At 40.9% G+C, this 13,082-nt stretch overlaps 1 protein-coding gene across 2 annotated transcripts in view; it reads right to left on the minus strand.

Moving 5' to 3' along the window:
* The window catches only part of med30 (mediator complex subunit 30), a 48,520-nt gene extending 35,438 nt beyond the window's left edge, over window positions 1-13,082 (minus strand). For both annotated transcript variants that reach the window (XM_042507235.1, XM_042507234.1), the window contains exons 1-4: window positions 13,006-13,082; window positions 10,484-10,761; window positions 7,365-7,523; window positions 471-578 (exon numbers count right to left, since the gene is read on the minus strand). In XM_042507235.1, coding sequence (XP_042363169.1) covers window positions 471-578; window positions 7,365-7,523; window positions 10,484-10,669 — 453 coding nt within the window. In that variant the 5' untranslated portion in view covers window positions 10,670-10,761; window positions 13,006-13,082. The remainder of the gene's footprint in view (window positions 1-470; window positions 579-7,364; window positions 7,524-10,483; window positions 10,762-13,005) is intronic.

The following is a 13,082-nucleotide window of genomic DNA, read 5'->3' on the forward strand; positions in this document are numbered from 1 at the left end:
AGCATATTGCCGCCTCTGAACACACAAATTTTGTCAGCAGACAATAAAGTTTATCAAGTGTAGCCTCTTAATTTTGTTTTGTACAAACCTCGTCTTTACAGCCTGGGTAGTTGCCGTCCAAATAATGAGAAGTGGACTATTAAAGCTTCAGGTTAATGATGGCGAGTAAAATTACTAATCCGTAATGAATTTCGTGCCTAATTATTATTTCTTATCATTAAGATGATATTAGACTTAGTGTTTTCCCTCAAGCTCGGGTAGATCTGAAATGTTTGCAGGCTTTGTGGATCTCAGAGGTGAACTGAAACTTAACTGAAATAAAATCATGTTAAGCTGTGATACCATCTCATGATATCACTTTGTAAACCTGTTTCTTTTATTAGCTCTGCCTTCTCATTTCATTACCGCTGGCTGGGAATCAAACCTGTAACCCTAACAGTGCTGAACTATTGAGATACAGAACACAATACCTTGTTGACCTCCAGGATTTCTCTCCTCTCCTCGGTGGCGGGGCGGCTCTGGCCAGCCGAGCGATCCTCGTGTTTAGAGCTGTCATCCTCCACAAAGGGTATCAGTTGCTGGAAGGGACAGTAAACAAGAAATATCTGGCTATTTACTGTAGGCAAGACAAATAGATGAGGATCACTTTCCAAAATGCTGACATATTCAACTGATTTAGATTGCATTAGGTTTATCAATTACAGTAACACAGACAGTACATATAGATTCTACACCAGTGATACTCAACATACGGCCCACAGGCGAAATCTGACCCCCGATAGGGTGCCAGGCGGCCCCCCAACCATTTTCTAATTCACAATAAAAATAAAGTGATTCACACTCGGAATTGTTTTGCACTTTTCGTATACATAAAGTGCCATAAAACAGCATAAAAATAGAGCTTGTTTAGTAAAAAAGGTGCAATTGGAGGTCCGCCGCACCCCCTAACAAAGGTCTTAGCTAAGCCCCTACAGTTCTAATATCCAAGAAAAGTACCACAATCCTAGAATAGTGCCAAAATCCTAGAAATGTCCTAAAATCCTAGAAATGCCCCAAATCTTAGAAATGCCCTAAAATCCAAGGAATGTCCTAAAATCCAAGGAATGTCTGAAAATGTAAGAAACGTCCTACCATCTGAGAAATGTCTCAAAATCCTAGACATGTCCTAAAGTCCTAGAAATGTACTAAAATCCTAAAAATGTCGAGAAATCCAAGAAACACCTTAAAATCTTAGAAAACTTCCTAAAATCCAAGAAATGTGCTGAAATCCAAAGAACGTCCCAAAACCCCAGAAACATCCTAAAATCCTAGAAACATGTATGGGGCTGATGCGACTGGCCCCTGAATCTACTGTCACTTTGCGAAAGTGGCCCCCAAGTAAAGCAAAATTAAAAACCCTGCTCTACACTATTAATTTGTGGCAATGAGCTCTGTTTTGAAAGAAGATGAATAAAGCGGAATAAAACTCGCTCTCTGATGCACTTTCCCCTTGTTCCTCTCTCCTCTTATTCTGTACATGATCCAAATACATTAAAAGCATGCTGCTGCATATTTACATTTTTCCAATAAGCCCGCTGAGTGCAGTTAGGTCAGAACTACATGCGTATGGGAAATCTCAACCCATGAGTGCTATCCTATACTGAAGCTCCCCTTGTGCTGTCTCATAATCTTGTTCCCATGAAGTGGTGAAAATGGGGAATCTGTGTAAGCTCTCGAACACAGGCTGAGTCTCAACTCGTCTCTCTTCAGCGTGCGGAGGGAGACAGTGCAGAGACACAGAGAGAAAGCGAGTGGGAGATTAATTCATTTTTAAACGCTCTGTGTGCTTGACCTTGTCTGCTTGACACTACAGTGAGGCTGATGTGCCAGAGAGCCTTCAGGCGCGGCGGCTTTCCTGGGAGCCGACAGGGTCACCGCCTGCTGCTTTGCATCACACTGCCCCCTAGTGGTCACCTCGGGGGAGGAGGCAGGCAGGAGGCTTGCTGCAGTCACCCATCAAGTAATGTCTGGATGTCTTCAGAACACACTGTTCTTGTTACAACGTACAGCAAGGACATAAAAAGATTTATTCTGGGAAAACGTGTGATTGATGATATGCTTGCTGATCTCTGTAGAGCTGCTGAATGGAAATACAGAGTAAATGTAGACAAATGTCTGTGCTAGAGTGCAGAGTGTCCAGGAAATACACAGTATCAGTTATGTTGGCATAAAGTCAATTTTACAGTTTCTCACTCTCAAAAATCCACAAACTGTTTTCAGACGTATGACACAACTTTTAACAGGTTTCGATTAAAGATATACTATGCATGATTTTCCTAAAAAAAACAATTTATTGACTCATGCAGAAGTAATCAATCTCAATCATCACTTATGAGCCACTATAAGCGTGTGGCAGCACATTTTTCTACTGATACTCTGCCGACTGCCTGTATTTCGTATTTTCTGTGTTCGGGACATTTATTGCCGTGTACCGCCACAGCACTCAGGTGAGGCCGGGCGACCAGGTGCCAGACCAAAAGCAGCAGGCATTAAAAAACCCAAATATAGTGAGACCAATGCACACCAATGCACACCAATGAATCTGGGGTTAGCTTTCACTTTCACTTTAGCTGGCAAGCATGTTAACTTGTGTTAACATGTTAAAATCTAAGCCTACAGCTAATATCATACATAACGTTTTTACAAGAGCGGACAGCTGACAGGTACAGTGGTTTGTTCACATGACATTACAGAGGTCCATATTTAACAAAATTATTTTGGACAGACAGGAGCTTACTTGTTGTTAGGACACAGTGTTAGGCCAAAGTATTCTCAGAGGGAAATATTTTTACCTGACATTATGACTGGAGACATTTAAAATATGTTAAAAACAATAACAACAGTGCTGATGATAAAGCTGCTGGCTGTGTGAAAGACACAGAAAGACAGAGAAAAAGACAGAGAGAGAGACAAAGGGAGAGGAAGAGAGAGACAGATAGAAAAAGATGGAGAGACAGAGAGGGGAAGAAAAGGTGAAAGGTGGACTATTGCAAACGACCCATATGTCCAAAACCTGCATTATTTTGTAGTTAGCTTACCCAAACCACCATGTTTACTTACAGTAACCAACAATCCTGCATAGCACACCTTTAACACTGCAAAAACATCCTTCAGTTGTTTATTCCACTGGAAGCAAGAAGTTCCTATTGCAAGGAAAAAACAACATCTTCCAAAACTCTCCAAGGTTTCCTTTCCAAAACAAAACTGTCATACCAGACAAGATCACAAACACAGATTAGGTAGGAGACTCTCAAAATAACTGGAAGCCAAAAAAAACTGCCATACGGTGGGAAAATACACCTTGCTCCAATAACGACTTGGCACGTTGCTAATCTAAATCACACAAAGTTCGTTGGATTATTCTGCTTTTCCAAACTGTTTGACCTGAGGCTTTGCAGCTGGAGTGGAGGCCCTGCGGACACTGGACAATGATTGGAGAAAGCTGCTTGGTCTGGAAGCAATGACTGACTGGTGTTTGAGTGCGGCAGGAGCAGGCCAACGTCAAGACAAATATGAAAGGAATAAAAAAATGGAAGGTAGACGGAGAGAGACAGATGAAAAGAGAGGAGAGGACTGTGAGACGATGGGCAAAATGTCAGACAGTCAGAGGGGAAAAAAATAAGGTCGAAGTGAGCAGGGAGATGAGTGGGAAAACAGCAAGAGAGCGGTGAAAAGAGCGACAGGGAGATGTAAAAATCTTGATGTCTTTCTGCGCTCCTGTCAGTTTCCAGGCAGAGCTTCACGCCAAACTGCAAACCGACTGTTGGAGGGAGAAAAGACAGCAAGGACATGTGCAGGATATTATATCAGACAAACTATGGGCTTGTCTCTGGCTCAGAGAAACTTTAAGTAGGGAAAAGGGGAACGTTTTTTCATTAGATAATTTCAAAACCGGAGCCAATGATATATCAAATTTTAAAGGTAGCAGGCTGATTTTGGCAGCATGTGGGGGAAAATGAAATGTGCTGAGTAGGGTGGGAAACATGGATGGAGTTGTGTGTGTGTGTGTGTGTGGGTGCGTGTGTGCCAGTGTGAGTCATAACCCCTGCCTCTTCCACAGGAAGATGGATGTGGTTTCCTGCCTGACAGAGAAGAATGGGCTAATGAAGTTCTCCAGGTTGCTTCGCTGAGACAAAAAGGAAAAGGGTAGCGAAGACAAAACGAAAAAAATAACAACAAAATAGCGAGCGTGTGAGGGGAGAGGGAAATTAAATAGCATGGCTGAACAGTGCAGGAAATGACAGAGAAAGAGAGTGAAACAAAGCCAACGTGAACAAATGGATTTCCAGAGAGAAAGAAGGAAACGGAGAGAGAGCAAATATTGAGCAGCTATCAGAGTGAGAAAGAAAGGGGGAAAAATAAGAAGAAAAGAAGTACAGAAAGTGTGAGATGGAAAAAAGAGGGAAGGAAAAAGCTGCAAAAGCTGGACAACAGCTGGAGAGAAAAAGAGAAAAGCGCTGATGTGTGCACTTGGTCCAGCTGTTCATTAAACGGGTCTGTTGCTAATTAGGCTGCGATGAGGTCACACTGCCCGAGTCATTGATTCCACTTCCTGTTTCAAGCAGCCAATAGTGAGCGGCTGTCAGGCGGGCACCTGAATTCTGCGGGATGATAAATGGCATGCGTGCCGGGGCCAAAATCAACAACCCACAGCCTCAGACAAACATGGCGAGCTGAGCTATTGGCTGGTCAGCACTGGACTGGGTCTCAGCCTCCAGGGGGACACGAATAAACATTTAAATAAGGTGGAAATAAGAAGGAAGGGAAATAGCCGCATGGCGTAATGAGTCATTACAGCAGAGGAAAAATGTCAAAGTGAACCTCTCATAGGGTTTGATTTAAGGGCGGAACTGCAGACGAGAGTCATTCGGAGCAACCAGTGGATAGATCATTCGAAATGCTTCTGAGCAACTGTATTATTCAATGTGGAAAATGTACACGGTGGCAGCCATCACAAATTTGTTCCAATTTAAGACTGGTCTCCTCCCACATCCTCCTTTATCCTCAGTAGGAGTCTGGTGAGAGAGATTAGCTCCGAGCCAATCTGTAGAAATTGGGAAGGGACTGCCGCAGTCATAAATCCAATCAAACAGTGGTGGATAGCCTCGCTGTAGCTCTGCATGGAGCCTCGAACAGTGCATGCCCAGTGTGTGTAAGTGCACCACATGCATGTGTGTGTGTGCGCTCATGAACGTGTATTTCTGTGTGTCTGTGCAGGCAGGCGGGGAGGGAGTGTGGCTGAGCTCAAGTGCTGTTGTTCCTAGAGGTGGATGGCGATCGTAACCAGCAGTAAAGAGACTCTGGAGACTCACCTGAAGCGACCAATGAATCTGCTGCGAGTGGAGAAAAGACAGACCTAAAGGGAGTAGGTGAGATAAGAGCCCCCTAGGGTAAAAATGTGTGTGTGTGAGCAACTTGGTGGTGGTGGTGGGGGGGCAGTAAAAATGTCCTACTTCCTTTAAACTAACAGCTTCCTAATTTAGCAGGCAGTTTATATGAAAAACTTGGCTATATGAGGCAGTGGCTGAGAGCACACACAAAAAAAATGACAAGCTTAAACAGCACAAGTTGACGTTTGCATCTGGAAGGATCAATCATCACGTCACTAAAAATGTAGTTCCAACCACCATGTAATTTCAGAAGTTGGTGTATTGTAAATATCTTAAAGAAAAACTTGATTTGAGGTTGGGTGACAAAAGAAAACATCTCATAACAATCAATATTAAACCCGTGAACATGACCTTCTAAATGGGTCAAAAATTAAATAGACCTTGTTCATGAAACCACCTCAGTACAACAATGTACTCTTCCTACATGTTACTGTTCTGAGTCTGAACCCTGTTTACCGTCAGGTTTATGTTTTATTAACTGATTCTGGGCCCTATTTAAACAGAATGCATGGCACAAGTGCATTAAGGGCCTGTACAAATCCACTTTTGCTGGTTAACTGCTCAAAATTTGGGTGCAGAGAAAAGAGCAAGGGGCAGAATGATTGTGGTGTGTTTAGGGCATGCACCTGCACCAGGTACACTGCTTTTTACATAGTGGATTTAGCAAACTGGAAAAACGAGGGATTTTCTGCTGAAAGTGTTATGGTAAGAGCAGTCATGTCACTGAAAAGCAGCAAATATCTTGGGACATTGAAGCAGCAAAACTGTAGTAATAAACTTAACAGAGGAAACAGAAACTTTTCGTGAAATAATCAATGTAGTCACGCTGCTTCTTGTGCATAAATCCACAAAACAATTATTTTAATGAGAAGTCAGACACCTGCTCTGCTCTGCTCTCTGCTATGTTCACGTTTTACATAATGTCATTAAGATTTTTAGGATTAATGACATGGTATTTCACCCAACTCACGAGTGTATGCGCATTGTGAACCCACATCTTTCTATATGAATAATGCATACTGCGCCATTGTTTCTGCTGCTTCAAAATAGCATTCTTCCAAAAATACCTAATTTACCTAATTTTACAAACTACATGTCGATGACCGCACAGATGGCCGCAACTTGCACAATGTGGGCACTGGCTGTTAAAATGACAACTGCATGCTCTGAAACCGTGTTCCGCTTTGCATCAGGATTAAAAAAGGGCTCTCTGTCTGTTCATGTCTTTACCTCTGCCAAGGTGCTTATTTTTTTGGTTTGGTTTGTTTGCTTTCTTGTTTATTCACTTGTCAGCAGGATCATGATAAAAATACTGATCTAACTGTACAATGAAACTTGTTGGAAGGGTGTAGCATGGGCCGAGGACGCGCCCATTAAATTTTGGGCCGGATCCGAATCACATATACAAACTATTTTTCACCAATATTTAATTTCAAGTTTGAGACAATTACTATTCAAACTGTATGAATACCGTTTATCTCCTGGTCTAGTTCAGTGTACGCAACCACAATCACGGGAAAGACTTTTGACTTGACAGGTATCCAGAAGACAATTATAGACACCCTTCACAAGGAGGGTCCGCCGCAAGTCATTGTTGAACCAAGTATTGAATATATAAATGAAGATACTTTTCAGAAATTGGACATTTCTGTATTGTACTTTTTTTAAAATATTCTAATAATTTTACATACCGGATTTCTGATTTTCATAAGCTATAAGCTATAAAAAAAATGCTTGAAATATTTCAATTACAAATAAAAATTAACTTTTTCATGATAGTCTAATTTTTCGATATGCACCTGTATGTTGGACTCAATGACCGAAACATTATGATTGAGAGTACAAGTGACTGACAGTGAGCATGTTTCTCCGACTCTCCACTGTCAATTGGACTGACAGCATGCGAAAGCTTCTGTCAGTGTCACCGTGTCTCACCTCTGGAGGTATGGGGTCCATCCCGGCACAGTTTTCATTGCATTTGTCGTAGACGAGGCGCAGCTTGCGAAACAGCACAGAGAGCATCCGTAGATGCTCCTGGAGTTTACTCAGCCTGTCCTGGTGGGTGTTGGGATGGTAAGTGACACCATTGGGCAGCTGAGGAGCACAACAGAGGAAATGTTGTGTTAAGTAAAGTACAAGCCCACAATTTTGCTTTTGCTAATATAAAGAAACAGCCATTGATCCCAACTAACTGCACTACAAACCCTCTGCTGTTCCCCAACTGGTAACAGTTCATTAAAAATCCCTCCACTAATGAACACCACTTTTATTTGAACAAAGTGATAGTTTTCTTTCCACTTAAGAATGAGGGCAACACAGCTGTAGAGAAAGCTCAAAAATGTGTTTGTGTTTATGCAACAATATGGTGACTAGCCTTAATAATACATAATAAAATCCCACTTTTAGCTACCAAACACAAAACCTCAGCTGCATCAAAGGTTAACTGCTTCAGCTGCTGCACTTTGAATGTGTTCCCTCACTCTCTTACTGAGGCGGCATCACTGGCTTTTAACTACAATGGATGTTAAAGAGTAACAAGACATGTTTTTACTGAGAAAATCGACAAGCCTCTGGGGCAGCACTGTCTGATTATAAACATCCTACATAACATGAAACAAGCCTGCCTTCAGGGCAGGCAAAGTGAAGAGAGAGACACAGAGAAACAGGGGGGAGACAGACAGACCGAGGGAGAGAGAGGCAGGGAAGAGGAGATAAATGGAGAATTTTTATGAGTATAAAAACAGCCTGTGATCTAAAAAAACAAGTCACAACAATGCTGTTTGTGCATTCTGTGGCTGAGACGTGCTTGTTTGGCCCGTCTCTGGTTGTGATTTTAACAAGGTGCAAGGCGAGCATCTCAGAGGAGCAGGCAGACATCCATGATAAACTCATGCTGACCTCGTCTTCGGGACACCTTTAGAGCTGAACTACATGTGACCTGCAGAACAAACTGATATAAACACTCCTCATATCCTGAATAAAACGCATAAATAATCCACAAGCTTAACTTTTTGAAGTAATGTGACAGCTTTCTGTCATCACTTGATTGTTCTACTTTGTAAAAGAAACATATGAGGTATCAAGATGACTCGTGAGTCGCCTCGTATCACCAGACCAATTCGCAAATGCCAGTAAATCTGAAAATTCTCAGCTCATTTTAAATTTCCAATACCCCTTTTAATAGACTATAGACTGGTTTCCCATGTACACCGCTCTGCAGTAGACAAGAAAGCTGGAACGTACCATTTGGTTATCCAGCGTACGGCACTCTAGGAGTGTCAGAGTGACTCCGGGCAAAGCGCCGAACGGAGTGACTGTTCGACTAACTTAACCATTCCTTAATTCATGGAGAAACAGAACGCTCCATGGCTTCAAACATCATTTTAGTGAAGAGCGTCAGATTGGATTTATGAATGCACCCAGAGTCACGCCGACTCGAGACAGTTGACATAGGTGGGATCCAAGGAGGTGTCATTTAAAACGTGATCCGCCACGCCCACACAGTCTGGAGAAATGCAATTATCCTCAGAATAAGCTGTTTTCAACTGGGTTTATTAATAGGGGAACATGGGAACATTTTTTTTCACTCAGATTTTTGTAGAAGCTTAATGAGACTCTTAACTTTGATACAATTAGTGCATTCTTACATTTCCAGAGGCTTTAAGTATGAAAACACAAGTTTCAGTCACTGTATCAAACCTGAACCAAATTAGATAAACTAATGTGAAATCTATCTGAACAAGAGGGGGACCAGAGGCATCTAGCCGAGCAAATCAAACATGAGCTCGCAGTTTCATCTGGTTCTCAGACTAATTTTTGAGGACTGTACATTGATCATATTTCAAATTACACACTGTGTGGCATGCCGTCTCAGAACAAGAAGTTTAGCTTCACCAACAACAAATGTAGAACCAAAGTTGGTCTGTGGATCTGATCATCGATCTTTATCTAAAATAGCTCTGACAACAGAGAGAGAGAGAGCAGTGCCCCGATAACACAGAAAAAAACACAAAGAAAATCATTGTTAAGCTGGTGTGGAATTTCTTATCATAATACTTAAAATACATGACTTTATTTTGCGCTGGTAGGCGGACAACCAACAATTGTACTATTCCACCAAAAACTTTGATTTCAACAATCTGGCCACAATAAATAACGACCTGGTACATGACAGGCTGTTTTTCCACTCTGAAACAAAAGAGGCCTTATTCATCAGCATCTCCTCAGAATCGTGATCATCTTTATTAGCCAGGTATGTGTTCACATTCAAGGAATTTGGCTGGGTTTTATTTTTGCTCTTATGTACCTGCTTGGACTCCTTGCTCAAAAACATCAAGTGTTCTGGTGCTTTTTGTGACATTGACCATATTTTTACCAATTCAGTACAAGCAATTTTCTCCTTCCTACTGAGACTTTAGTGCTGATTTTGTATCTTTATGCTGAAAAACTCATTCTTAACCTGCTTTAATGCACTTTTTTTGCACTTTTTCTCTACTTTCCTTTTATTTCTCTTAGTGTCACTGGTGTAAACTTTAGAGCTGATCCTAAGTGGAAGTAAAAAAATTATGGGTTGATGAAGCTTCTGCTGTTTGACTTTACTGATGTTTCGGCTTTGGAAGAGATTTCCATTAAGTATTCAATCTGCTGACACTGACATGCTTTTAAATTCGGCATCAAAACACATTATAAAAGAATTGTCCTCCTGAATGACAGCTGTTTTGTTATTTGCATAATAGTGCTCTGTCATTTTATCATCAGACCTATTATTACTATTTTAGTATATTCTTTTAAAGTTTTTTTTCTGCTCATGTTTTAGCTTTCTATCATTAAAATTCAATATTTTATGTTTTGAACAGATCGGTTTGATTATGTTGTGTCATGCTGCAGTTTTTACTCCACTCATGCTATTGTTATAATTTGTATGAAGTGCCTTGTAAGGGTGTTAGGACTTTTGAAAATAATATGCACAAAAAGGACAGACAGAAGAAGAGGCAAAAAGAAAGTCAGGAGGAAGTGTGACCATATTTGACAAGCGTGTAGGCAGAGACACAAACCTGCATGTTCCTGAGGAGCTGGAAGATTTCCATCGTCCTGAGGACAATGTCTTGGACCGTCTCCTGACCGATGCGACACAGCGAGGCCGTGTTTACATCACGCGCCGCCTGGGCTTGCTGCTGCTGCTGCTGCTGGGGTGGCGGGGGCTGCCCGCCAAAAGGCGACACTAGCGGAGGGGTTGTCATGGAGACAGTAGATGAAGATGCTGGTGGAGGAGGTCTAGGTCCAGGTGAGGTTACCTGTGAGGCTTTTCCACACTGCGCACACCCTTACATGCCTACAGGAAGTGATTTACAGAACAGAAAATGTTGATGAGGAGAAAGAAAAATGGACAAGTTAACCAAGGTCATCGTGTTTCTTCTGAGGTGAGTGTCTAAAATTAAAGAGCAAGTCACCTGAAAAGCTCCAGTGTGAAGGATTTAAGGGGACTAGCAGAAATGGATTTTAATAAGTATGTTTTCTTTAATGAATAGTCACCTAAAAATAAGAATCAGAGTGTTTTTGTTACCTTAGAATGAGATGTTATATCTACATAGAGAGCAGGCCCTCGACCATGGAGTCCTTTATGTTGAACCATGTATCTACAGTAGCCCAGAGCGGACAAACCAAACACCGGCTCTAGATAGGGCCATTACAACTGACACCATAGTTAGCAGCCCCTCTGCGACGTGCAGTTTTGGAAAAAAAAAAAAAATTTTTTGACAACTGTTGGATTCCATGTTTTTACCAGTTTAAAACATATGGCTCATGATAAACCCCCCCTGATTGTCTGAATTAGAGTAAACCTGAGCACACATTAGCAGGTGCTGGCTTAATAGCCCATCTGTGACATGCTGGACAACGGAAAAAAATGTCTCAGTGAAAACCTCTTGAACAATTCAGGTTTGTTTTTTTTTTTTTACTTTTGAATGTGTTTTTGTCCTCTCTATATAATTCTGTGTCCCCTCTCTTAGTTCAGAGGATTTTGTGGGCCCATGAATGATCCACGAGTTCTTTTTTTTCCTCAGCAGCAGTTTGATTCGCAGGATGGATAATGATCTGTCGATCCATTTAGAATTGATCAGATCAATGGATGAGAGGACCAGCTGCTGCTTTTGGATCCAAAAGAATTAAGTGTTAAATTTAACTTTCAATTAGGTGTCAACAGATATTGGTTTTCAGGGCTAATATAGATACCATTTATTAGTAGTTTATGGGAATGATAAACAATATTTGGAACCAATATTCATTAACAATAAATATGAATATCTTTAGAATTTGGAATACAACAAACTCCAACACAAAATTTAGTTTAAATGCCTTTGGCAAATGTTTAATAAAAACTGAGACTTTCAACATCATATTCATAAAGTTCCCAGCAACTTTTTTTACAACGTTAAGTGAAAATTTTGATAAAAAATTAAAAAATAAAAACAGCTCCCTGGGTTTTACAAAGCCAAAGTTCCTCCCATGCTCCCATTTTTTTCGCACTTTTTAAATAATTCATTTTATTGGCAATCATTACGATAAAACGCCGATACTGATAATCGACAAAATGCCAAATATCAGCCCCAATACTTGGCCAGGCTGATAATTTGTCCATCCCTACTTTTAATGTGCCCAAAATATTCTCTGAAGTGCAATGCATAACCAAACAGCATCTATTTTTCAACAGCGCTCCAAAAATGGAATATCTATTTGTGGGGGCAGATGTTTTAATCATAGCAGACCACCACAAATAAATAAATATGTGGAAAACAATTAAATCCTAACTGGCAGAGGTTTTAGCTGGTTGCAATTTGCAATCTTCACCACTAAATGCCACTGAATCCCCCTAAATCTTATACACTGGATCTTTAATGTATAAGACTATTGGCACTGAGCAAGTTATTTGTTTATCACCATTTGCACAAATGCAGAAAAGCAATCAATGGCAATAAAAAGTCTTGCATTGAGCTCCCTCCAACAATGCTCTTACAAATACATATTTTAAAATATAATATGAAAATCAAAGACATAAAAAAAAATGCAGAAGTAAAATATATAAATGTAGCATATACAGAATTGTAAATCAGCCTCATTAGTGTGGTTAATGAAGTACAACACCATTAATAAACTTGCGAAATGCAGCTCAGCTCTCTGAAAGTTTCACAGCTGTCATCAACAAGCTCAACAGAAACGCTGTTTAGCTTAACACTGACAAAGTCTCCGAGCTAACGTTATAGCCTTTAATATAAGTTGTATTCCGTTGTCTCGGAAACCGTTAAACGTCCCTTCAGATCAGTAAAAGTCAGTCAGATACTGCCCCGTACTTCACACACCACACCCAAAATAAATCAGCCTGATAACGTTTTGATTAGCTTCATGTATTTAGTGAAGCGTTTGACACAGAAGCTAAGTGGACAGTCACACCACACGCACGACACTTTCTCTCGGTCCATTTTTTAAGTGTCGTTTGACTATTTCGGCACGACATGAAACTTTACATCTCAGTGGGAATTCACTTTAATGTAACAGAACATTAGACAACGTGTAATGTTACCTGTGTGGTGATAATTTATCTGTTTTGTTGACATGTCAAGTTCCCTGCTCTGCTCCTAGGATGTCAGCTACGGCAAC

The sequence above is a fragment of the Plectropomus leopardus genome, chromosome 18, assembly GCF_008729295.1.
Source record: "Plectropomus leopardus isolate mb chromosome 18, YSFRI_Pleo_2.0, whole genome shotgun sequence".
Classification (NCBI taxonomy): domain Eukaryota; kingdom Metazoa; phylum Chordata; class Actinopteri; order Perciformes; family Serranidae; genus Plectropomus; species Plectropomus leopardus.